Source organism: Musca domestica, unplaced genomic scaffold, assembly GCF_030504385.1.
Source record: "Musca domestica strain aabys unplaced genomic scaffold, Musca_domestica.polishedcontigs.V.1.1 63, whole genome shotgun sequence".
Lineage (NCBI taxonomy): Eukaryota > Metazoa > Arthropoda > Insecta > Diptera > Muscidae > Musca > Musca domestica.
In genome coordinates, this window is record NW_026712370.1 from 178,587 (window position 1) to 206,457 (window position 27,871).

Genomic DNA, 27,871 nt, shown 5'->3' on the forward strand with positions numbered 1-27,871 from the left:
GAGAAAAATTTTAAAAGGGTTCCTGAGGGAATAACCCTTATGGTTCTTCTAGAGATTATAATCTATTATAGTTCCTTTAGAAAAATGGTGCCAATGTAAATGGATTTAATGTTTATGATTCAAATGGAGTTGTTTCTTATCAAGAGCCAACAAACGTGATGGAAGATCAAACACCTTAATATTCCGTCCCTTCCTCATTATAGTTCCTTTATAAAGAGAAAAAACAGAAAGAATTCTTCCAGAGAGAGAGAGAGCGCGAGAGAAAAACTCTTCTTCTTTCGAGAGAGCGAAGACTTTTTTAAGACTTTTTTCTTTAAAGTATAGATTTTTCAAAATCTTTCAGATGGACATGACATATTAAAGATTATCGAATGGAAGACCTCTTAAATGATAGGGAAATACATCTTGAAAGTCTACCACGGAGAGAACAGTTACGCATTTGTAAAGATATCTAAAATTTATTCTTTGACAGTTATTTTGGGAAGAAGTCCTTTGAAATTTTAAGAAGAAGAAAGCCTATTCTATTCTATTCTATTTAGGATGAATTCTTAAAGGTCTTCCGGGGGTGAGTTAAAGCGATGGCATCATACAATTTTTTCCTTAAAAATCAACATATTAAATGTCATTTGGAAAGAAGGACCTAAGCTTCTGTAAAGAGAAAAATTCTTATCTGAGGTCGTTGACAGAAAGAAAAATTTTTACATGTTTTCTAGAGAGGGAAAATCTTTGAAAGATCTTTCATAGAAAGAAGACCTCTTTAAGGTCTATAAATGGAGAAAACCTATGATTTTTTTTTTTGGATTTTTCATTTCTTTTAAAATGAACGGTAAGAGTCTTAATGTTCTCTATAAGAGTCTATATGCTTCTATGTGGAGAGAAACTCTACAGGGTTGCCCATATTCGACGGACCAATCGATTGTAATGCGACTTGTGTGCGATGGAGCGCCGTCTTGTTGAAACCAGAACTGCCTCATACGCTTTCGACGAACAATTGGCATCACAAAATTGGTCATCATGTCGCGATAACGCTCCTGATTGATGGTAACAGCATGGCCATTTTCATTTTGGAAAAAAACGGCCCAATGACCGTTTTCACACTAACGCCGCACCAAACTGTGACTTTTTCGTCATGAAGAGGCACTTCTTGAATCTCCTGAGGATTTTCAGTGGCGTAAAAACGGCAATGTTGCTTATTTACGGTCCCATTCAATGTGAAATGGGCTTCATCGGACATGATAATTTTGTTCCAAAATTGGTCGTCATCTTCGGCCATTTCGATGACTCTTTCAGAGCGCTCGCGTGACGTGTATTGGTTCATGGTAAAAATCTGCTTGGACTGACGCTTCAAATGCGGTATGTCATTAAGCGATGTAATATCTCTGTCCAAAGTTATGGCGTTGCCATATGAGTCCTTAGAATATGGGCAACCCTGTACATAAAGTTGGGCCAGAGGGAGAAGACCTCTAACACATTTAATAAATGTATTAAGGAAAGGAATCTGCAAAGATAGCATAAAACTTAAAGGTCTTCCATAAAGAGAACAGTTTTTAAAAATATTTTTTATAGCGAGAACTCGTTTGAAATTTTATATAAATAGGGAAGATCACAATAAGCTTTCTATGGGAGAAAGGAGATCTCTCGCTTTTCTTCCAGGGGGAGAGAAGAACTCTGAAAGTTATTTCAGGAAGAGAGTGGAGAGAAGGGCCACAAAACTCATTTTAAAAGAGATGTTTAGTAATGGCCTTCTGGAAAACAAACAAGACCTCTTGAATGTCTTTTATAAAGTGAAGACATCGATTTTTAGAGTGATTCACAGAGAAACCAGTTTTTACACGTTTCATAAACACGAAAGGTTTCTGAAAACACATCCATAAATAGAAACCCTCTTAAATGTCATTGGGGGTGTTCTTATATATATTTTTTATACCCTCCACCTTGGAAAGGAGGGTATATTAACTTTGTCATTCCGTTTGTCACATCCTTAAATATTCGTCGTAGACCCCATAAAGTATATATTCATATATTCCGTCTGTCTGTCTGTCCGTCTGTCTATGGAAATCACGATACAGCCCACATTTTTTGACGTAGAGCGCCAAAATTTAGCAGAGCAATTTGTATTGTGTCTAGGATGGTTGGTATTGAAAATGAGATATATCGGTCCACGTTCTGGTACAGTCCCCATATAACGGTACCTCCCGATATTCGGTATTTTAATTTTTTTGCCACATTTTTTCAAGGATTTTTCTATAAATTGGTATTTGTGGGTCATAATGGGTCCTAGTTCGTGTGGCGAAACCTTGTATGTATGGGTCATCCTTTTGATATAGTCCCCATATAAAGGTACCTCCCGACATTCGGTATTTTGATGGTTTTTGCCACATTTTTTCACTGATTTGTCTAAAAATTGGTTTTTGTGGGTCATAATGGGTTCTATATGTAGGTCCACGATTTGGTATAGCCCCAATATAACGGTACCTGGCGATATTCGGCATTTTAATGGTTCTTGCCACATTTATTCTAATGTTTACTTTAACCTAATGTGGAGGGTATTAAAAGTTTGGCCCGGCCGAACTTAATGTTTTTTTTTACTTGCTTTTTTCTCTTGTTTAATAATAGAGGAGGAGACCATTTATAGTCTTCCGTGGAGCGAAGGCCATTTTGGAATTTTGTATATGGTAAGAATACCTCTGTGGACAGAAAAAATTTAAAAAAAAACTTTTAACAAGAGAAGATATGCTAAAATACTTCTACAGAGATAAACCCCTTTAAGGGTCCTGCTAAAATACATTGGCAGTAGCGGCGCCTGTTTGTATCTCATTTCATACGTTACTTTTTTCAATACGTGACTTAAATAATCTTTATTCTTCCATATTCCATGTTGGTCATGATTTTAATATTAACGCCCCCAAGCACACACACACACACTCTCACCATGATTTTGCACAAAAAGTAGAACATTTGTTAAACAAAAGATTTATTTACATCACATTAGTAAGTATTAAGGACATATGGCGTATATTTATGTTGTTATCCTCATATAAGTCATTCTACTTATGCTTACACTTTCATCATTTCCTTTTCAATTAGCCATTTACTACACCCGCCCCCTAAGACGAGGGAGAGCAAAAAAACAATACCAAAAAAACAATAGCCCAAAAATAACAGAAAACGTATTATCATCGTACAAAAGACATAATTCATAGAACACGGAAGTAATATCAAACAATTTACGCCTCAATGGCAAACGCAAGGCATAACGCCTAATAGGAAAAAATATTTCGCTCAGTTGGAAAAGTAGCTAAGATGTAAAACACAAAAAATGCCAAAAAAAAAAGTAAAACAGAAAATGGATAAAAAGGAGGTTTGCAAAATGACTGGCAAATAGAATATGAGGGTGGATGTCTGTCTATCTGACTCTTTTAAGTTTCGAATGAGATATACTTAAATATATAGCATGTAGTTTTTAACAAAAATATATATCTAAATTTAAAAGAGAAGAAAGAATGCTTTAACCGTCAACCAGTCAGGGGGTAAAACAATCAAAATGGAAGAAACAAACCATTCACCTGGGGCGTATATGAATGTTTGCAGCGAAAAACACACCTTATTACATTTCCGTATTCCGGCCTACTTACTTTTTGTATTTCTCTCAACATCGGGAGTTAGCCTACAAACTAACCCTAATGAAATCATTATTCTGCCCAGCAATGGTTACAAACAATCTGAGTATATTTTATCTGCTATACGAGTAGCCGATATTCGGTATTTTGATGATTTTTGCAACATTTTTCCTCGGATTTGTCCACAAATTGGTATTTGTAGTTCGTAATGGGCTCTAACTTTTGTGGCCCTTTATAACGGTAACTCCCGGTATTCCGCGTTTTTATGATTTTTGCCACATTTTCGAGGGATTTGTCCAAAAATTGGTATTTGTAGTTCGTAATGTGTTTTACCTCCTGTGACAGAACATATAGTAATTATGGTACCTCCCGATATTAGGTATTTTGATTATTTTTGCCATATTTTTTACGGAATTGTTTAAAATTGGTATTTGTAGTTCATAGTAGGTTCTAATACCGGTGGCAGAACATTTAATATTTTGGTCCACGATTTCCTATAGCGCATATATAACGATTCCACCGATATTCGGTATTTTGATAATACTACTCACATTTACCCTCGAAATTGTTACAAATTTGATATTTTAGAAGATTTGGTAGATGACAATCCTTAACGTATATATATATAGGTTCCCGTTTTGATATGGCCCAATATAACGGCCTCACCCACTTTATGCTTTTTTGAAAAGTTTAACAGCACTATTTAAACGGTCTTACTGGTATTTGTAGTTTAAAGTGGAACACGTTTGAATTCAGATACTTTTATATAAAAATGTATTATTTGCTCAAAGGTGGAGGGTATTAAAAGTTCGGCCCGGCCGAAATTACTATTTTTTTACTCGTCATACTTCATCTAATACATATAAAAATATTGTTATGGGCAAAATTACAAGAAAATCGAACATTTATATCTTATTATTATATATTTTATGTGAAATGATAAATTCTGATAAATTTCATATTCATGTCATGTTTCTGTTTGACTTAGATATAGCAAATTGTAAAGAATAGCTAACTTGTTTCGTCAGAATCTTGCGTTGATGGAAATGGAATCGAATGTTTATTTCGTGCTTTATGAGCTTCAAGGATCAAAATTTTGACCCTTTGTGAGGGAGGTACCAGAAGGAGTGAACCGATATATTCCATCTTCATACCAGATAATAATATTGTGATGTGTGTAATTTGAAGACAACAGGGCTATTACAGAACATTTTATAGGAGTTATATTTATTAAAAATGTTTATCCATTGTGGGGGAGGTACTTGATGGAGTGGTCCGATATTGTGCAAATTGAATAAATTTAATAAATAATTTTTTTCATATTCGACCGAATTTTACCATTTGCTGAATATCGGTCCGGTAAATATGTTTTAATATAATCCTTATCGAAGTCATTCATAGTTGGTATGATCAACTTCGCATAAATTCCCAATATGTTCCGTGAGCTCGACAAAATACACATAGTGGTGTAGGGTATCATATAGTCGGCCCCGCCCGATATATGAACCTCCCTTACAAGTTCTGATTGTTTTCTGTCCAGATTTCTATTTTCAAGTACATTTGTACTCGCCATGTGGTTCACCACTTTGCACTGCCTGTAATCCTTTTTGTCTATATTTGTATAAGCTTTAGTAATTTTTGCACGTCATTTAAACAGCAGGTACTTTGGTTATCCTATTTAGGAAACAATATCCTAGTTTCCACATACACATATCGCTTTGCCCACTGGCAGCTAGCTGATTGTTAAATATGTTGGTTTTCTTTTTTGCAGTTACGTTTTTGTTCCTGTGCATGTTCTAAATATGGCATATATTCGTATTGTTCGAGTTTGGCTGGCTGACTTTGTTGTTTGGGTTTTAGATTTTTCTTTTTGTTGGTACTTTTGTTGTAAACGAAGCAATCTAAACCATTGTTGCAGCCTCTGGGTCAAAATGATTGTGAATTTATGTAACGGGAACGTGCTATTGTGCTGCCATGAAAAAAAAAAAACAGCAATAACAAATTCATTCGTACGTACCTCTTCCATTTTTCCCAATGTTCAACACCTCTAAGTATTGATATAAGAGCATATGGATTGTAATAAGCAGCGATTGGATGGATATTACGACACACACACACGTACACAACCAACATTGATATTTTGTGCCGAGCTAGACAGCAAGTTATGAAAGGCAAGTTTCGTTGTGGGAGAACAATAATTTGTTAGATCAAAATTAAAATTTTCAATTCCCGTGTTCTTTGCCTTGGGTAACAATTAAGTCATGGCCAGGATGTGTGGGGAATAAATTAATCCCTAATTTTTGGGGAGTTATTTTTTTTTGGGGAGGTGGGGGGTAAAGACTTTGCCTTATTGGAAAGGGAAAATTGTATATTTTAGTAGGTAAAAGGCTTGGCATATTCAAACATTTTTTATACATATATCCGTTCCGTAATTTCACCCGTCGCCTTTCACACACACACACATCGATATCAATGTGTTAAAACAAAAGTTTCCCCGAGTAGAGGAGTGAAACAAAGCATCCTCCACTATTACTGTTCACAGGAACAATGGCATTACTTTGGATTTCCTGTCGCCATTGTCCTTTCCGTTATGCTTCCTTTTCTGATATTATGAAAGGCCTGTCCGGGCCATGTATATGAAATGTGTGTGTGTGTGAGTGTGTTCATGCATGATTGCTTTGTAAATATAAAAGAATTTGTTTTCAACTTAAAATCTTTTTGTTATAGCCATAGCGTTGTGTGATTAAAAAATTATATTTAAATTTTAGTTTTATTCGCACACACGTGTTACCTTCCACTATCCTTAATTCCCAAACACTCTGGTGATGTGGACCCGCACTGTTGTTATGGTGGCTGCTGCGTGTTTGGCGTAAAGGTTTTCCATGTGTTTCAAATGTATTTAAAATTTTGGGGTTACTGTTATGGCTTCGTACATACGCACTCACAAACACACACACATTCTATTTTATATAATTTTACATTTATAAAGTGATGGTGGTTGTGTGTGTACAAATCTACTTAAAATTAGTGCAAACACATACACACACACTCATGGAGACTATGTATAATTAAATGTATAGTAAAGAGGGTGATACTAAAAATGATTCTTTATTAAGCTGATTGGAAGTTAAGATTAGTCTGTAGTTCAAAATTCAAAAACTATTTTGTCATGACCTCAACTCAAAGGATTAAAGGACTTATATGTCTCCTTAAATTAATTAGCAATAACAAGCGATCTGAATTAAGACGTAATATATTCCCAAGAAACGAAAAACAAAATTCAAGCTAAAATTTGCTAAAAATTACAGAATAAAACATACATCAAGGTTTTATCCTTTTTAAGGAAATTACATTCGAATTTTATGTATTACAAATTAAAATTGTGAGTATTTTCGACATATTTTGTGATATCTTTATTCAGAAGTTGTAAAATATTTGTTCACATTTTTTTTGTAACGTTTTACTAAAATCAGAACTTAAAAAAGTGCAGAAATTATATAACAAAATGTACCAAAATGTAAAAAATACTTGAAATCGGAGATTACCTCAGATAGGGACTATACCAATTATACCTATTTTTTAAACCAATGATCTTTGAATTGATCTAAAGACCTATATTAATATTACGAAATACATCTTCAAATATTGAAATCCTATCAAGGCTATATTTTGAAAAGTTAGACATAAGAATCCGAAACTCTTTTGGGGTTTTGAAAATTTTCCTCAATCCAGACTGGCAGCTGGACAGCGTAATTATAAAAAATATTTGTTTTCATAAACCAAATGCTCTTGTTAGTGCACATATATATATACATATAAATGTGAATAAATCTTTTTTGCCTCGTACCATCGCTCGTTACCGTGATACTGGTAACGTAGCCCAACGTCAAGGAAGTGGTCGGAAGAAAACAGCCAGATCAGCAGCAAAGGGTTCGAAAAGCAAAGAAGCCACTTGATCGAAATTCCCGTCAAAGTGGCCGAAAAATGGCTCGTGAGCTGAACATATCGCAATATTCCATTGAGCTCGGGGTAAAACCATTGAAATTCCAAAAAGTGCAAGAACTTATACCGCAACAGAAAGAAAATAGACTCAAAAGAGCGAAAAAGTTGCTTGCCCGAAAGTGGTCAACTGCCGAATTTGGTTTTCTCCGATGAGAAAACATTCGTTGTCCAGCAGTTTGTAAACAAAAACCGACCGTGGCATCAGAATAAATGCCGAATATTATCGCGAAAATATTCTGGAGGTTGTATTAAAGCATTGGGCACACAAACATTTTGGCTGCAGACCTTGGACATTCCAACAGGACTCAGCACCATCGGACTCAGCACGCGCCACCCAAGAATGGTTACAAAATGAGGTTCTTCGCTTCATTTCCAGCGAACAATGACCATCAAAATCTCTGGATACCAATCCGTTGGACTATTGTGTCTGGAGTATTTTGGAAAGCTAGGTTGGCACTAAAAATACCAAAAATACAAAAATGACCAATTCGAACAAATCTAAACTTATTCTAAAATTTGATGCTATTTCCGACATGTTTTGCTTAAAAAAAATGTAAAAACTATGGCGTTTGAACTTGTTGCAGTTTTTTATCTCATCCTGTATATACTATTTTCCACCACCGGATGTAGGACCCATTACGAACTACAAATACCAATATTTTAACAAATCCGTGGAAAATTGTGGCAAAAATAATCAAAATAGTGAATATCGGGTGGTATCGTTATATGGGGCTGTACCAAAACGTGGGCCGATATATCTCACTTTCAATGCCAACGATACTAGACACAATACAAATTGTTCTGTAATAATTGGAAGCTCTACGTCAAATAATGTGATACGTCAATAATCGTGATTTCAACAGACAGAGAGACGTGCAGACGGGGAGACAGGCAGACCGAGAGACAAACGAATGGACATCGTTACATCGACTTAGAATTCTATGTTGATAATGAATATATATACTTTATGGGGTCTACGACGAATATTTAGGTGTTACAAATGGAATGACGCATTGTGGAAGGTATAAAAATTCAAGTATTAATTTCAACTAATCTCCATATCATATTTAAATTTAATGGGAATATGTCTGCTCCATAAGCTGTTGATTAAATGAACTAAACTGTACGTACATTTATATTCTAAATATTGTCTCCAATCTAATGTATGAAAATATATATATATGTATATCACATGTAGTTACACATTTAATCCTATTGAATCACACTTAAATCACACATTTTATATAAATAATAATGCAACCTATAGACACATACACTTATATCTGTATATGTAAGCATAATACGCAAACATATGTATATATTTAGAAAGACAAAGCGGCTTGAATAAGTGTACAATAGGTGGGCCTAAATATAATTAAGAAAGAAACAAAATCCCGAAATCTTAAAGAAACCACCAAACGAAAAGACAATATTCTTAGCAAAAGCATTTAATTAAATATAATAATCATTATTATACCCTACAACACTATGTGTTGGGGGCATTATAGGTTTGATTGGGCCAAAAATTATATAACATCTCAAAATATTGGTTTCCCACATAGGAAAATGTATATGGAACTTCCTTTTTCGCCGAGCTTAGTCGATCTAGCTATGTATGTCCGTCCGTCTGCCCATCTGCCCATGGTCATGGGGTAATATTTAGTGGGTGAAATAGTCCAAAAAATGTGTGTTAAATAAAAGTTGAACTTTCAATTAAACCGCGAATATTTTTTATCCCGGCGAAATCACATATAGAAGAGAAGGTCAATTCTGCCCATTACGTAGATACCGATAGCAAAAATATCGGATATATATAGCGAAATATATACAATGTGTATATAAAAAGGAAAGGGATGTTAGCTAGAACGCTTCTATCTCAAGAATGGCTGGACCGATTTTGACCAATTTTGTCAATTTAGATGCCCTCTTGATATGTTTTTATTTTTTCATAGTTTTTATCGCATGTGATTTTTCCAAATTGACTTATAATATTGAAGTGTACATTTTGTAATATTTTTTTTCACCTTAGAACAGAGGTTGGGGATATTATATATATATTGCATTTATATTTCGATCCTCACGAAAATGTTTATACCCTACACCACAAGGTGGTGAGGGTATTATGTCTTTGTGCATTTGTTTGTAACAGGCGAAAGGAAACGAGATAGACCCATAGTTCCTTTTGATGATCTGCATAGAATCACATTCTGAGTCGATTTATGCATGTCCGTCCGTCCGTCCGTCCGTCCGTCCGGCCGTCTGTCCATGTATTTTTTGTAAAGAAAGTACAGTTCGCATTTATTGCCCTTTCCAAATGAAATTTGGCACAAATTATTTGTTTGGGCCAAAAGACGAACCGTATTGGAGATAATCGGTCAAAATTTAGATATAGCTCCCATATATCTTCGTCCGATTTGCATTTTATTGTGCACCAAACGTGTAATATCAGTCCGAATAGTAATAAGTATGCCAAATAAGTATGCCAAATTTGATCGAAATCGGTTCAGATATAGCTATAGCTTCCATATATATTGTTCATCCGATTTGTTATTTTTGTCCTCCGTAGCCGTTATATGCACTTGTTACAGAGTGCATATAACGGCTACGGAGGACATATGTCAAATAAAGCTCAGAAATACATTTGCTAAATTTTATCGAGATCGGTTCAGAATTGGATATAGCTCCCATATATAACTTCGTCCGATTTACATTTGATTGTGCACCAAACGACTAATATTTGTCCAAATTGGATGAAATTTGGCACTTACGACCGAATTGAGTCTAGAAGCCAGTATGTCAAATTTGGTGAAGATCGGTTCGGATATAGCTATAGCTCCCATATATACTGTTCATACGATTTGTCATATTTGTTACCCACAGCCGTAATATGCACTCCGTAACAACGATATTCAGGGAAATATATCATATACAGCTCAGAAATATCTTTGCCAAATTTTATCAAAATCGGTTCCGATTTGGATATAGCTCCCATACATATTTTTATCCGATTTCAAATTAATTGTGCACCAAATGGACAACACAAGTCCGAATTTAAAAGATACAAATTCTTCGGCATATTTAATCCTTTAAACTTTAAATTATAATTATAATCATAGCTTGTATGATTGAATTCTCCCACAAAAACATTTAACCAAACCAACAAATTGAAACCAAAGGATACGAAATCTCGCATCAAGTTAGAGTTTAGGACCACTACTTTTGTTTAAAAAAAATACCAACATTTCCATTCCACCGAAACTTTGAAAATAATTTACAGGCGAAATATAAAATACATAAAAGGTGCACTTCTGGTTTTTTTATGCTGATTTCGTTGACGAATATAGCCAAATATGATTGACAAGCAGGTCATATAGATGAGTCTAAATTTAGAGATACAGAGGGACCTCTTGCATCTGGAGACGATTACAAAATATTTAGTGTCTCAAATGAAGCAACAGAAAAAAATTCCTGATCACACAATTGAAACCAATCGACACGAAATTTTGCATGAGGAGAGAGATGGGGACAGGAAAAAAGTCTAGCAGTTTGGATGACCATGACTGTAAAATGGACCACAACAACTAACAGCACGACGGAGTGCGTAAATATTGGGCAAAAGGGTAATATCTGGTCAGTGCTCCATGATATAATTTCAAAATCGAAATCTTCTTACATATTGCGCTGCTGTAGGGTATCACATTGTCGGCCCCGCACGACTATAGCCTTTGCTTACTTGTAAAATCATGAATTGTGTGCGTGCAAAATTGAAACAAAAAATTATTAACACCCTAATATACTGTAGACATACAGGTAGGTAAGTATGTATATACGTAAATAAATATGTTTGTTATGTATGTTTAGTTATTATGAAACGAAATGAAGTAAAATAAGATTTTAATAACAAATGAACACACACACACCCTCACTCACTCACGTACACCATCATCATCATCATCTGTCTGTGTGTTTAAACCTATAGAATCCTATTACCGGCTTATGTAGTTCAAATGGATTTTTTTGGGGTCTCCAGCACGAAATCTGAGTAATTCTGTAATATGGAATTTTGTACAATGACAACAACTACACCATGTTTTAGTTTTGTTACAGGCTTTTCATTAAAATGGAACAAAGCTAAATTTTGATTTCGTGTTTTTGTTGGTGTGTTCTGATGATGGAGAAGTGTTCCATTAAGAGCGTTATAATTAAAAAATCATATAACGCACACACACACACCCACTGGAAATTTAGTGGAAATTTAATTGTTTTATTTGAAAAAAGGTTGAATGTCGGTAGAATACTTCCGTTAAGTTTTAGTTACGCCAACTAAAATTTTCCATTTTAATTTTTATCAAATTAATAATTTATAATCAAAATTTGCCATTTGGTTAAATGTTTGTATATATTTTTATTATTAAATCATAATTGTTTAATTGGCTTTTAATTGTTGGTTGCAGTTAAAACTATTTATCAGGGAAGTTAATATGGAAAGAAATCAAAAATTAAAAATTAAATTAAGGTTTGAAACATTTTGGTTAATACAGAAATAGCTGGTAGGACACATTCGCCGTTTGAATGCAATCAAGTACCCAGCAAAAACTTAGAAACTGCATAAAGCGAATAATAGTAATAGTAATGAGTACCGTTGATGTGAGTGTTACAACAAGGTTAAGAAAGTCTTAAAGTCGGGCGGAGCCGACTTTATGATACCCTACACCACTTTGCTAATTTAGTAGAGCTGCGCATAACAATTAAAAGTTTTTTGTGGGAGAATTCAATCATACACGCTAAGATTATAATAATAATTTAAAGTTTAAAGGACTAAATATGCCGAAGCATTTGTATCTTTTAAATTCAGACTTGTATTGCCCATTTGGTGCACAATTAATTCGAAATCGGATAAAGATATATATATGGGAGCTATATCCAAATCGGAACCGATCTCGATAAAATTTGGCAAAGATATTTCTGAGCTGTATTTGATATATTTCCCTGAATATCGTTGTTACGGAGTGCATATTACGGCTGTGGGTAACAAATATAACAAATCGGATGAACAATATATATGGGAGCTATATTTATATCTGAACCGATCTTCACCAAGTTTGACATACTAGCTTCTAGACTCAATTCCGATTTGGGTAAATATTAGACGTTTTGTGCACAATCAATCGGATAATAAATGCGACCTGCATTTTGTTCACAAGAATACATGGACGGGCGGACGGACAGACGGACAGACGGACTGACATGCATAAATCAACTCAGTCAATCAACTCAAAGTGATTCTGTGCAGATCATCAAAAGGAACTATGGGCCTATCTCGTTTCCTTTTGCCTGTTACAAACAAATGCACAAAGACATAATACCCTGACCACCTTGTGGTGTAGGGTATAAAAACCGGTGCACCCAAAACTAGTCACTATTTGGAGCAGATTTTGATTTAGAGGCATAATTGGGCAATTATTCTTCCAAAAAGAACAAGGAGGGGCACTTTCGTTATTGGGCCATTTTGAACGAAAATTTGTTCACAAAAATTAAAGAGGAGGATATTTGCAACACTTGGTTTCAACGGGAGGGCGCTATATGTCACACAACTGAACTTATACCAGATTTTCCAAAAAAACGTTATTTTGACGGACCCAATATAAAATTATTTATTTTCAAAATAAGTTAAAAAGCATCAATCGGTTCTGCCGACAGACGAATAGCCTCAGCCATTGTTCGATTATTTAAATATATATTGACTTCTGTTATCATTTTTCAAACTATTGGCCCTCTATGGAGTGGGTTCTGGGGGAATATTGTCAAGTCAATATTATATATTTCGTATCGGACCTTAATAAATACGATATAAATATGGGGTAACTTGGTAACTGATTGGTAACTTCCTTCAGAAGGGGTTCGTAGATCTTTACAACAGATCTTGTACTAGCGAAAATGTTTGTATATGTGAATTTTGAGGAGAGTTGGATGCTTATTTCGCTTTCTTTGAGAGTTTTGTTTTTCAAAATCTGGAACCCTATGTGGGACAGGGAGCCAAAGAAATTATCCGATCTCTACCATATTTATAACAGATCTTGTGTTGATGGAAATATTGACCAAGTCTGGAATGGAATCGGATGTTAACTTCGTTTTTATGAGCTTCATGGATATTCAAAATTTTTAATCTTTGTGTGGGATGTACCAGAAAGAGTGGACCGATGCATCCCATCTGCACAAGATATCTTGTGGTAGTAGAAATAATGGGTTGTATGAAATATAAAGAGAACCTGATGCTTATTTCGCGTTTTATGACCTTCATGGATATTTAAAATTTCAACCCTTTGTAGGGGAGGTACCAGAAGGAATGGTTCGATTGCTACCGTTTTTATAACAGATCTTGTGTTGATTGAAATATTCAGATGTGTCAATTCTAAATAGAATCGGATGTTAAGTTCAGGTTTTATGAGCTTAATGGATATTCAAAATTCCGATCTTTTGTGGGGGAGGTACCAGAAGGGGTTGAGTTAATAAAATTATTGAGATGTGTAAGATTTGTTATGTTCAAAATTTTCACCTCTTGTGGGGGAGGTACTTGATAGAGGGGACCGATATTGTCCATTTTCGCAATTAGCCTAGCACTGGCGCAAATATTAGGATTTGCAAAGTTGGACAAAATCGGATTATCTTTTCACTTTCTGTGCAGATTTTTTTTCAAAGTTTCGATCATTTATGGGGGATGTACCAGAAGGAGGAAGGAACTTGGCTTAATAAAAGAATTGTGATGTATGAAATATGAAGACAATTGGATTCTTAGATCACATTTTATAAGATTTGTAATTATTCAAAATGTTGGACCCTTTGGGGGGGAGATTCTTGATAGAGTGGATCGATATTGTCCACTTTCGCACCTGTCGTAATACTGACGCAAATATTTGAATTTGCAAAGTTGGAGCAAAATCGGATCATCGTTTCTCTCCCTAGAGTCTAAAACCTTTATTTCGACTAGGCACGTTTTGACCGTATCAAATTATATATACCCTCTCTAGCCATATGGCTGAAAGTATAATCATTTAATATTAATCCAGAATTTTGACAACAAGCTATTGACAACTTAGGTTCGTAACCGGGAAACAATGTTTTGGCCACTACCATAAAGCAGTATACTTAATTACTTAGAACTGTGGGGCCAACCAATCTGGCAATAATAAAAGTTTTCACAAGATGTAGGGTAAACAAATATCGGATTGCCGAAATTGAGCCCGATCTACTAGTTGAGTACAAAATATTTGGAGTTATTAAGCATTTTATGAACAGGTACCATTTTTGGTACCAATGGAACCAGCTTGAAACCTGGCCTTGAACCAATATTACTTTACTGCTGTATAAATTAATTTTTTAAACAAAGAGAAAAAGTTTTTTTGTATTTTTTTTTTTTTTTGATATCTGTTGGACCCGTTTACAAATTGCCTTGAGCGACAAAATTCAATTTCTTCAATAATTAGAAAAAAAACTCTGAGGATAATATGGATTTTAAGTGTATAAAGTATGTTCGGCAATATCACAATACCCCTATTAATTTATTCAATAATCTTAACCCACAAGCTAATAACAAAATGGTATTTTTGGTAATTTTTTCAAAATATGGTTAAAAACTTCTTACCAGGTCATAGGAAGTCATTTTATTTCGTAGAATTATTTATCGTAAAAATCGTAAAAGTCTAAACCTTACCTAAACGCTAGGAATTCATAAAAATTAAAAACACATGATAGTGTTAATGCAGTACTTTAAATTCTTCTACAAACATAATTTTAAAAGGATAACATCAGAGAAAAGTAAATCCTTTATCAAATTGCACCATAAGTCTCCAAAGAAAAGAAGTCTTTATTACCATTATACCTAATTACTTACGAATTGCATCAATGTTGTAAAAAAAAACGTCCAAATACTTTAAAAATGCCGATGCAGGTGTTTTCTATATGTAACGCTATTTTTATAATCTGTGGGATTTTTGTGTTTTTTTTTTTGCACAATGTTATTTCTAACAATCATTTAAATTTGCTTGTTTTTTGCAGGAAAAAAATTATAATTTTTTCATACATCTTCTTTTCTTTACTTAAATAACTTTGATTTATAAAGTATATGCATCGACCAATTTGCACCAAAAATCTACCCTCCTTGTTCAAGTTTACTTGACAACCAAATACACGTAAATAACAAAAAAAATAAAATAAAAATTGTACTTACATAACTTACCATATGGCCCCAGTTGGGCAGCCACACGAACCCGTTCTATGACCACCGGTGGATCACTACGGCCCTTGGCATTAACAGCATAGACATGAAATTGATATTCACGACCGGGTTCCAAGTTATTTAAACGAAACTGGGGATTAGGTTCCTGAATGCGAAAGATGGGTGCCGATGTTGCCTGCAAAATGGAAAAGAGAAAAAAAAAAACGAAAAAGGATGAGGCTTAAAAATCATGTATATTAAGTGGAATGATGCTAATGTGTATAGAAGACATAGTTTAGTTATATGCAAGGATTTAGGAATAAGGTCAGTTTTCACTTGTTGTTATTTGTGTTATACAAATTTTAGCCCTACCAAAAAAAAAAGAAGCAACAACTTAAGCATAAAGTGTCTAGCTAAGTTCTCTTTTGCCAAACATCAAAGTTCAGTCAAGCACCAAACAAAGTGAAACAGCAAAATGTTGTTGTACCCATCCAAAAACAAAGAACGGAAAAAACAAACTTTCCAATTAAGGATTTATGAAAATAAATCCCAAGCTAAGTAAGGATAGCCAATAATAGTTACCATCCTAAGGATTGGTCAAAGAGATGTACAGGGGTACTAAAAACATAAACATATCCATGTCCAAGAAATATGCATTTCATCTAGAGTTGGCTAAAACAGCAACAGAAAAGTTTTGTTTTCTCCATGTTCCCCAAAAAATAATTATTCATGCCTGAAAATGTTATCACAAAGTTTTTCTCTCCATCTTCCCAACCTTTAAATATTTACTCACATATGTTTATACATTTGATTTTTTTTATTGTGATCAGAGATCGGAAAATATTCGGAAATTTTTTCAAAAAGATGGAATATAAAAAAAGAGATAAGAATCCATAGACATTTTCGTTGTAACGAAAGATAGAGAGGGACGTCCCAAGAGAAAAATGTTTTTTAGTTGTTTTGGGAAATCTAAGAGTTCTAAGAAAGCTTGGCATGGCATGTAATTGTCTAAAAATTAACTGAGCGGTTTTGTCACTTATTTATGTCTATTATTGATCTTATTTTTTGTCTGAGAGATATTAACAATATTATACTTTAAAAACCAAGTTGAGGCTTGCGTTATAATTATTCAAACGGTTGACCCTTTGACCCTGGGAGGTTTGGAAGGAGTGGGACAATATTGTCCACTACGTATCTGATCTAAGTTCGATATAAAAATTACATGTCAGATTTGTACCATATCGAATACTTCCTTCATATGATAATTTTTGGGAACATTTTTGGAAAATGTTGAAATACAGGGTGAGATGCAAAAATTGCAACCAACTTCAGACTGATGCCACTCGTCCATCAGCTGTTAAAATTATTCCAGCGACAGCTCATTATACAAAAGCATCTTGGTGAGAATTTTCCAAGAAAAAAATTATTCGTGATGGAATTCAAGCGTGAAAGTGTGATTTCCTTATATTTGGCTAGAAAATGACAAGTATCGTTAGAGCACTCCAGTATTTAAATGTGAATAAATCTTTTGTGTCTCGTACAATACTGTAACGTAGTCCGACGTCGAGGAAGTGGACGGAAGAAAACATCAACATTAGCAGAAATGGTTCGAAAAGTAAAGAAGCGACTTGATCGAAACCCACGTCACAGTGGCCGAAAAATGGCTCGTTAGCTGAAAATATCGCAATATTCCTTTCGGCACATATTAAAAAAATGAGCTCAGGGTAAAGCCATTGAAATTCCAAAAAGTGTAAGAACTTAAACCGCAACGGAAAGAAAATAGACTAAAAGGAGCTAAAGAGTTACTTCGCTTGGCCGAAAGTGGTGAACTGCCGAATTTGGTTTTTTCCGATGACAAAATATTCGTTGTCCAGCAGTTTGTAAAAAAAAAAAAAATAATCGTGTTTACTTGCCAAAGAGGTCAGCTAAAAATATATACCTTCGGTGGGCCACCAGAACTCATGCGGCGGCCACGGTGATGGTGTGGGCCGTCATAACAGCCGATGGTCGCTTTCCGCTCGTATTAATCGACCGTGGCATCAGAATAAATGCCGAATATTATCGCGAAAATATTCCGGAGGGGAAGGGGAGCATTAAAGCCTTGGGCATGCAAACATTTTGGCCGCAGACCTTGGACATTCCAACAGAACTCAGCACAAAAGCACTCAGCACGCGCCACCCAAGAATGCTTGCAAAATGAGGTTCCTCGCTTTATGGCCACCAAAATCTCCGGATACCAACCCATTGGACTATTGTGTCTGGAGTATTTTGGTTGGCACTAAAAAATACGAAAGTGTCGATCACCTCAAGCAAGCGCTTCGCCGGGAATGGGAAAAAATATCGCAGAGCAACATTCGGGCAGGCCATAATTCGTGCCAAAGGTGACCAATTCGAACAAATCCAAACTTATTCTAAAATTTGATGCTATTTCCGACATTTTTTGCTTTCATTCAATAAAATTAAAAAAAAGAAAATTAAAAAAAATATGCCGTTTGACTTTGTTTTTCAGTTTTTGTTATCTCAACCTATGTGCCTGTCCCGGTCCCTATAGCGGACCCAAAAATTCCACGTCATCTAATACTGACAAATTATATGTGCTAACAAAAATCTAACATTTATTTCCAATTATATGCGAGTAAATGATAGTTAAAATGTTGAACTTTTTTTGAGGGAGGGTACCACAAGAAGTGGTCCTACAGATTCTATATTCACAACAGATCTCTGGATGAGAGAAATATTTTCATATACCTAGTTTGTAAAGAATCGCTGACTCTTTATGGGGGAGGTATTAGAAGGGGCGCCGATATCTATCAACACTACACCAAGTCATGTGTCAGTAGAACTGTTGAAATATGTCAAATATAGAAAAAAAATCCGAATCTTATTTCGTATTTTATTAGGGTTTTGTTATTAAATGTTGACCCCTTGGAGTGAGACGTACCAGAAGGGGTGAGCCGAGCCGGGGTAAAAATATTGGTATGTGTGAAATTTAAAGGGAATTGAATGCTTATTATGAACGTTTTGTTGTTCAAAATTTTGACTCCTTTGTAGGACAGATACCAAAAAGACTGGACCGATATCTACCATCTTCACAGCATATCTTGTTATATTATAAATATGCAGTTTAGAATGAATCAGATGTTTATTTTATGAGAGATAAAATTACAGGGTTGCCCATATTCGACGGACCTATCTGGCAACGCCATAACTTTTGACAGAGATGTCACATCGCTTAATGACATACCGCGTTTGAAGCGTCAGTCCAAGCAGATTTTTACCATGAACCAATACACTCCGCGCGAGTGCTCTGAAATAGTTGAAATTTACAAGAAGTCCATTTTGAAAACTCAACGTGCTTTTAAAACATTAAAAAATGTGAGGAATGCGCCTTCTAAGAACACCATTAATCGTTTATACGAAAAATTTTCGACTTGTAAGGCTCTTTCTAATCCGAAGAGGCCATATAAAAGTCGAACAAGGCGATTCGCCGAGAATATCGCTGCCCTACGAGCCAGTGTTAAGAGGTCCCCAAGAATATCCCAAAAACGCCGTTCTCAGCAGTTGGGCATGGCTCGGTCCACTTTATAACGGATTATTCCCATTGATTTGCATTTGTGCCCGTACAAAATTCAATTGACGCAAAGAATGTTGCCTGCGGACAAGCCTCATCAATGGGAATGGGCCCAAAAGGTCATCGAAATGGCCGAAGATGACGAGCAATTTTGGAACAAAATTATCATGTCCGATGAAGCCCACTTCACATTGAATGGGACCGTAAATAAGCAAAATTGCCGTTTTTACGCCACTGAAAATCCTCAGGAGTTTCAAGAAGTGCCTCTTTATGACGAAAAAGTCACAGTTTGGTGCGGCGTTAGTGCGAAAACCGTCATTGGGCCGTGTTTCTTCCAAAATGAAAATGGCCATGCTATTACCATCCATCAGGAGCGTTATCGCGATTCGTCGAAAGCGATTTGATGTCGAAAAGTGGTGATTTGGACTGGCCACCGCGTTCGCCCGATTTGACGCCGCCTGACTTCTTCTTGTGGGGATATTTGAAGTCAAAGGTTTACGTTAACAAGCCAAGGACCGTAGAGGAGCTCAAGGACAACATTCGTGAAGAAATAGCCGCTATTCCGGCCGAAATGTTGGCAAAAACGATGCAAAATGCAGCAAAAAGGGCACAATACGTCATCAATGCCAGAGGCGGCCATTTGAGAGATATCATATTCAAAAATTGATGTAAACAAATCTACTTGGAACAAATTAAATGATTAGCATTGCCAACCGCCAAAATTTTATTTTTTTTTTCTTTGATTTAAAAAAAAAAAAACATGGATCCGTCGAATATGGACAACCCTGTACATGATGGATTAGACCGATATTGTCCATTTTCCCACCTGACATAGCACTGGTATGGTATTTGCAAATTTTGCACAAAATTGGATGATATTTTCTCTTTTTATGAGTTACCTCATGTGTTTTCTATGAAAAAATGACCTTTTCTGGGGAGATGTCGGAAGGAGTGGACCAATATTGGTCATCTCCAAACTAAGTTTGATAATAATATTACTATGTACTATGTTTGGACCAAATCGGGTACTCCCTTTGAGAGTTATAGTGTGCACCAGCCAGAAAAAAGACGGACGGACAGTTTCCCCTAGATCGACTCCAAATGTTCTGAAAGGATTTAATCCAAAGATACCCAGGTCTAAGACGTTTTCGACGTATCAAATGATGTACAACCTCTATAGCCATATGGCTGAGGGTATAAAAAGAACCAAGGCTCGCTTGAGGGAAAAATAAATAAAGTCAAATATGAACTTCTCCCTCTAACCCTTTTCATATCTTGGTAACCTTAAAAAAGTCATCCTAAAGACCATCACTGATGGTGATGTTGTTGTAGAGTATATTTTGTTACTAAAACAACACATCCATTCCCACACACCCACACACACATTTAAATATATAAATTCTAATGATTACCATGGCAAAAGAAGTTGATGATACACTTGAATAGTTGGGACATAAAGAAAATATCCTGCAATCATTTAATAGATGACCGAACATCCTTTTGGGCAAATATGCAAAGTTTTTCATTTTTTGCAATTCGATGATTGCTAAGCAACTGCTTGCTTATAATTTATAGGCAATCTTAATGAAATTTACTATTTCGGCACCAAATGTTTCAATGATATCCCCGGGACATGTTTGCTGTTATCTCTTAACCATGCATGGTCATTTAAATGTTCGACCCTTCTCCAAGAAAGCCCGAAAGCTCTCACACAAACTCATTGAAAAGAGTAAAACATTAGAATATGAAATGCCAAAACTTAAGTTAAAAAGGCAACAATTTTAAATAAATGGCAGCACAAAAGTAAGTTCTCCGGCGAGTAACAAAATCCCAAAGCATGCCAGAATGCCATGCTGCTGACGAGCGAAGGGAGGCTTTAGCTATGTGTGTTTTTCGATGCGATAGTTGATGCGTAAAGAAATTAGTTAATATGCTAAAATATTTCACATCACAAATGATGGCCATTCATATTTGGCCCCAAAATCGAAATTTTGCCAAAATAAAATGCCAACAAATAAATTCGGTGCCCCTTTACGCTCTGCTGGCTGCCTAGCTGGTTGGTTGGTTGGTTGAAGTGGCCAAAGGACTTTTAGCATGAATTACTTTACATTTGTTATTAATTTGATCATTTTGTATGTTGATGGGGGAAGCTAGCTAGCCGGCCACATGGTGAACTTTTGTAAATACAAACAACTTTCTTGCCATAAGACCCCTCCCACCTCAATCCGCTACTTGTCCACGCGTCGTCTCCCACCCTAAATTCGCATTTCCACACAAAAAGGCCGAGAAAAACAAAAACGCCATACACAAATAAAATCCCATAAATATTAAAACCGAATGAACAATGAAGTATGTTGTTATTGTTGTTCCTTGTTGCTCTTCGCCTAAGGTCAACATGTTGAAGATTTTGAATAATTCAAAAATAAAACTTTTGAAATGAAAGTTAATTTTTCTTGCCGCCAAGATAGGGAAGTGGGGTAGGGGGATTTTTGTTAGTATTTTTAGATGCTAGATATTTTGTTTGCATATTGAATTTGATTTCCAAGAAATATTCTATTTTTTGTCTTACCTGGTCATTCATTGTGGATATTTCATTTTCTCCCGGATTTGCATCATTAAAGCTGCGCGTTGCATCATTTACTCCGTACATGGGGTCACCGCCCACAACTTCCAGGACAAAATATTGTGAGAGGCCACCGTCACTGCCAGCAACGCAAACCACTTCCAAGACGGTGTCATTGCGTAGCTCACATGATCTGGGCGTTTCCGGGGGATCTGGGGGGAGGAAAAAAAGGTACGAAATATAATCGAATGTCAAATCCAAGCCAAATAATGTCAAAATAGATAGATCCTCATTTTGTTTAGACCTTAAAATGTAGCATGTCTATTTTTTTTTTTTGTAGTTTTAGTCTAATTTTTAAAAAGTTAAGTCATATTTTTATGTGTAACAGGCAAAAATAGGTCCACATTCCTAAGGTACGTCATTTGCAGGCATCAAAATTATTTTGCAATCCTCTCTTTTCCATATAATACTTACTTGCTGGCAAAATATGCACCAGACACGGCGTTGTCTGACGACCGACTGCATTACTCGCCCAACATGCCAATGTTATTAGTTCGGAATCGGTTTGAGGCAGGTACGTTACCGTGCTCACCAGACCATTCGATTGTATTCTCGAATTCAAGACCTAAAACGAAAAAATAAAAAAAACTATATTATTCAATGGGAACGAATTTCTTAAGAGTTATATGAACCCCAGACTTCACTGTGAGCCAGAACTCGTTTGGAACGCCAAGGATTCCATGCAAATCTATATAGTATATTACACGAAACAACTTATTCATTAGATCACAAAAGAAGATAATGGGCACTTATAAATTAATAAGGTTCATTAGGAACCAGTAGTGCAATTCTCTAACTAATTTTTTGAGTTACCGACAAAAATCGGTGAAATTAAAATGCTTATAATTTCGGTAATTAGAGACAATTTTCATCAAGTTACCGACCAAAATGAAGTAGTCGTTAAGTCCTACCGATAGCAACAGTGTTGCCAGTTTTAATTTTGACTTTTCATTCACAATTCTGCGTTTATATTTTACCGATATTTGTCGGTAACTCAAAAAATTCGTTAGAGAATCCCACCACAGACCAGGATTTCATGCGAACCGTTAAATTTTAATTAAAATCAAAATGATAAAAATGTCAACAATTTATTTTCAAACGAAGACATATATGTTATAGGAAACTATTCAGTAGGAACGTCTTGGGAAGTATATGAACTGCAGAGTTCATTGTGAGCTGCCATTGCTCATTATAAACCAGCTGGGTTCATTAGGAACCCCTGGTATTTCATGTTAATTTATGGGGTTTATTTCAAATAAAAATAATAATAATTTCAGACGTAAAAACCTCTTGAATTAGTTGATTCATTAGGAATGACAAAATAACTTCGAACAACCACAATTCTACAGGGTGAGATGAAAAAACTGCATCGAACTTCAAACTGCTGTCATTTCTAATCTACTCACTCGTCCGACAGCTGTTAAAATTATTCCAGTAGTTGTTTACAAGCGAAGAACAGCATTTTGGTGGGAATTTTCCAGAAAAAAAGTTATTCGTGATGGAATTCAAGCGTGATGCTGTGATTTCTTTACATTTGACTGGAAAACACCAAGTGGCTATCGTTAGAGCACTTCAGCATTTAAATGTGAATAAATCTTTTGTGTCTCGTACCATCGCTCGTTACCGTGATACTGGTAGTGCAGCAACAGCTACATCAGCAGAAATAATTCGAAAAGTAAAAAAGCGACTTGCTCGAAACCCGCGTCACAGTGGCCGAAAAATGGCTTGTGAGCTGAACATGTCGCAATATTCCATTCGGCAAATATTGAAAAATGAGCTCGGGGTAAAGCCATTGAAATTGCAAAAAGTGCAAGAACTTACATCGCAACGCTTGACCGAAAGTGGTGAACTGCCGAATTCGGGTTTCTCCGACGAGAAAACATTCGTTGTTCAGCAGTTTCTGAGCAAACAACATGATCGTGTTTACATGCCAAAGAGGTCAGCTAAAAATGTGGACCTTCGGTTGGCCACCAGAACTCAAGCGCCGGCATTGGTGATGCTGTGGGCTGCCATAACAGCCGTCGCTCTCCGCTCGTATTATTCGACCGTGGCATCAGAATAAATGCCACATATTATCGAGAAAATAATATGAATGGCCACCCAGATACCAATCAATTGGACTGTGTCTAGAATATTTTGGAAAGCAAGGTTGGCATTAAGAAGTACCAAAGTGTCGATCACCTCAAGCAAGCGCTTCGCCCGGAATGGGCCAAAATATCGTAGATCAACTTTCGGGCAGCGTGTTACGGTTTCATTGGCCGTTTGAAATACATAATTCGTGCCAAAGGTGACCAAATCGAACAAATCGAAACATATTCTAAATTTTGTTGCCATTTTCGACTGTTTGCTTTCATTCAATAAAATTAAAAAAAAAAAATAAAAATTATGACGTTTGACTTTGTTGCATTTTTTTTATCTCAGCCTGTATATCATTTTTATTCATGTCTTATAGAAAATTGGCAATATTGGCCCATTCCTTCGGAACCTACTCCATTCAGGGTCAACAATGTGAATAATCTTAACATAAGTTAAAATATATTTAAATAATCTATGGGAACTTTCAAAACGCCGTGCCTTCTTTTTTTAGCCTTTTATACCCTCCACCTTGGAAAGGAGGGTATATTAACTTTGTCATTCCGTTTGTAACATCTTTAAATATTCGTCGTAGACCCCATAAAGTATATATATTCATAATCAGCATAAAATTCTAAGTCGATTTAACGATGTCCGTCTGTCTGTCTGTTGAAATCACGATACAGCCCACATTATTGGACGTAGAGCGCCAAAATTTAGCAGAGCAATTCGTATTGTGTCTAGGATGGTTGGTATTGAAACTGAGATATATCGGTCCACGTTCTGGTATAGTCCCCATATAACTGTACCTCCCGATATTCGGTATTTTGATGGTTATTGCCACATTTTTTCACGGATTTGTCTGAAAATTGGTATTTGTAGGTCATAATGGGTCCCTGTGCGTATGGCAAAACATTGCATGTATAAGTCCACGTTTTGATATAGCCCCCATATAAAGCTACCTCCCGATATTCGGTATTTTGATTATGTTTGCCACATTTTTTCACGGATTTGTCTAAAAATTGGTATTTGTAGGTCATAATGGGTTCCAGCTCCGGTGGCGAAACATTGCATGTATGGGTCCACGATTTGGTATAGCCCCCATATAACGGTACTTCACGATATTAAGTATTTTTATTGGTTTTGCCACATTTTTTCACTGATTTGTCTAAAAATTGGTATTTGTAGGTCATAATGGGTCCCAGTTCGTGTGGCGAGTCATTATAATTATAGGACCGCGTTTTGGTATAGCCGCCATATAATGCTACCTCCCGATATTCGACATTTTAATGGTTTTTGCCACGTTTCTTCTAATGTTTCATTTACCCTAAGGTGGAGGGTATTAAAAGATTGACCCGGCCGAACTTAATGTTTTTTATACTTGTTTATGTTTTTTCTTCGTTTGTCGACGCCGAACTCACAACTTCTGGTTTTTTGGTTGGACGCGTGCACTTTCCCTCGATGTAACTCATTACGTGGTAATATGAAAATAAATTATTTTTCTTTGTGATGCTTTAAGGAATAATCCATTATTTTTATTCGACTGGTAATGCAGAAGATAGTTCGTTTAAATTACCGGTTTAATGGGTCATTGGTCCCGTAGGGTTTCCAAATTTTTACCCAGTAATTGCCCTTTCTTTAATGCTAAAATCATTTTCAAACTCTTTGCCAAAGCTACACATTATTTGGTAATGAAAACATAAGTTCTTGTGCTTTGTATTTTTTTAAAGACTAATACATTTCTCATCCTACCAGTCCATCCTCTCTTAAAAATTTGCTAGGTAATTGCCCTTTCGTTAACATTTAAAGTAATTTTAACCTCACCCATTCAGCGTCAGTTCACAACTATCCTTAACCTTAATTTCGTCTAACACACAAAGGGTGAAGATTCATTTAAAAGGATTTCTTTAATTAGATATTGATATGAAAAATAATTTTCTTCAAGTATCATTCAGCCCCCTACCCAATTCTCCGCTGAACACACACACACACACACACCATCATCACCAACATGTGAACATTTGCAATGTACCCATTAACCCACATTTGTACAAACTTTACTAACCATCCATAATAGAATTGCAGTGGCACATAAACGAAATGAATCACTTCAGTAAATATTGATGGAGAAATATTTGCTCTTCAAGTGGTGCTGTTCGGTAGGTAGGAATGTACTTGATATGGTTGCCATAATATATATATATATATATATATATGTATATGTATATATATATATATATATATATATATATATATATATATATATATATATATATATATATATATATATATATATATATATATATATATATATATATATATATATATATATATTTGAGCGTACATAGAAATTTATCAGACATTAACAATAAATTACCAATTCTGTCACAAACAAACACATGTGTATATGTGTGAAACTTTTCAGACATGCTGCGAAAAAAGGAGAAGAAAAACACCCATTGAGCAAAGGTACATACATATGTATGTATGTGTAGACACCATTCATAACCAGGCAATCACATACACCTGTGATGCAACTAAAAATTGTCATCATCTGTATGTGTCAGTTAAATTATAGTTTTACTCTTGTATTTATTGAAAACTAAGTATGAATGACTGACAACACAAATATGTGCATATGTATGTGCACATGGTTACACACACACTTCGACAAATAAAACCAATCGTCATTATAATTCATTGAGAATTGAACTCAAGTGCATTGAAAATAGCTATACCCGTGTGCTTTCATTTCATTCTCTCCAGCTCGTGCTGTAGTAATGGAAATTGGTTGAAAGCCAAAAGACAAGTGCAAGTCCTTTTTGTGAGCCAATATGACCCCATGAATGGCTTCCAAAGGACTCACCAACACATACACACACACACACATACACACCATTGATCATACTTTTTGGTAAAAGAGAAGAGACCATTTTCAATAGATTATAAATAATTTATAAAATTCGATTAGGTCTCAAGCCAAGTCACGTATATTTGTATGCATGTACAACTGTCTATCCGTCCGTTTGTCTGCCTGCATGTCTCCTGTGACCAGTGAATGAACGAAGGAATGAATGAATGACTCTTTGTCTGTCTGTCTGCCTGCCTGAATACTTGTTTGTTTGTGTATGTGTTTTTGTTTTTGTTCCTTTTGGTATTGTTGCAAAACTTTTGTGTAAGCAGACTGTGTTGTTTTTTCTTCTTTATTCATTGCTATACAGTGCCAGCAACAGTAGTCAAAAGGATATGTGTGGTAGTATTTGTAGTCAAGAGGTTATTTCAAATGGCCACAAAAAAAGAAAAATACTAAGAATTTTGACAGAAAGTGGTGTTAGATATGTTTGTGGATACAGTGAATTGAAATTGGTAATTAAACAGGGAATTGGAAATTTGTGGGAAATATTTTGGAATTTATGGCAGATTTTCGGATTATGGTGTAAGAAAAAACTCTGATTGATAGTGTTCAGTCGGATGATTTTCTTCGAAATACCCCTCAGCAAAAAATAATAATTATCAAAAATTGCTAATGCACATGTCAGACTTTTAAGAACCCTTTATGTTCGCAGAACTACACTCCGTGTGTAGTGTGCTTAACTATAAACCACAAGGTTTTAAGCCTGGGTTTTATGAAGAACCCTGGTGGTAGTGTGATTTCTTTATATTTGGCAGGAAAACAACAAGTGGCTATAGATAGAGCTCTCCAGCATTTAAATGTGAATAAATCTTTTCTGTCTCGTACCATCGCTCGTTATTGTAATACTGGTAGC

At 35.5% G+C, this 27,871-nt stretch overlaps 1 protein-coding gene across 9 annotated transcripts in view; it reads right to left on the reverse strand.

Moving 5' to 3' along the window:
* The window catches only part of LOC109612281 (uncharacterized), a 518,415-nt gene that overhangs the window by 41,944 nt on the left and 448,600 nt on the right, over positions 1-27,871 (reverse strand). For 6 of the 9 annotated variants that reach the window (XM_059129591.1, XM_059129596.1, XM_059129593.1 and 3 more), the window contains exons 13-15: positions 22,446-22,596; positions 21,978-22,183; positions 15,850-16,033 (exon numbers count right to left, since the gene is read on the reverse strand). In XM_059129591.1, the coding sequence (XP_058985574.1) occupies positions 15,850-16,033; positions 21,978-22,183; positions 22,446-22,596 (541 nt within the window). The remainder of the gene's footprint in view (positions 1-15,849; positions 16,034-21,977; positions 22,184-22,445; positions 22,597-27,871) is intronic. The other 3 variants (XM_059129597.1, XM_059129594.1, XM_059129592.1) reach the window with 1 other exon arrangement.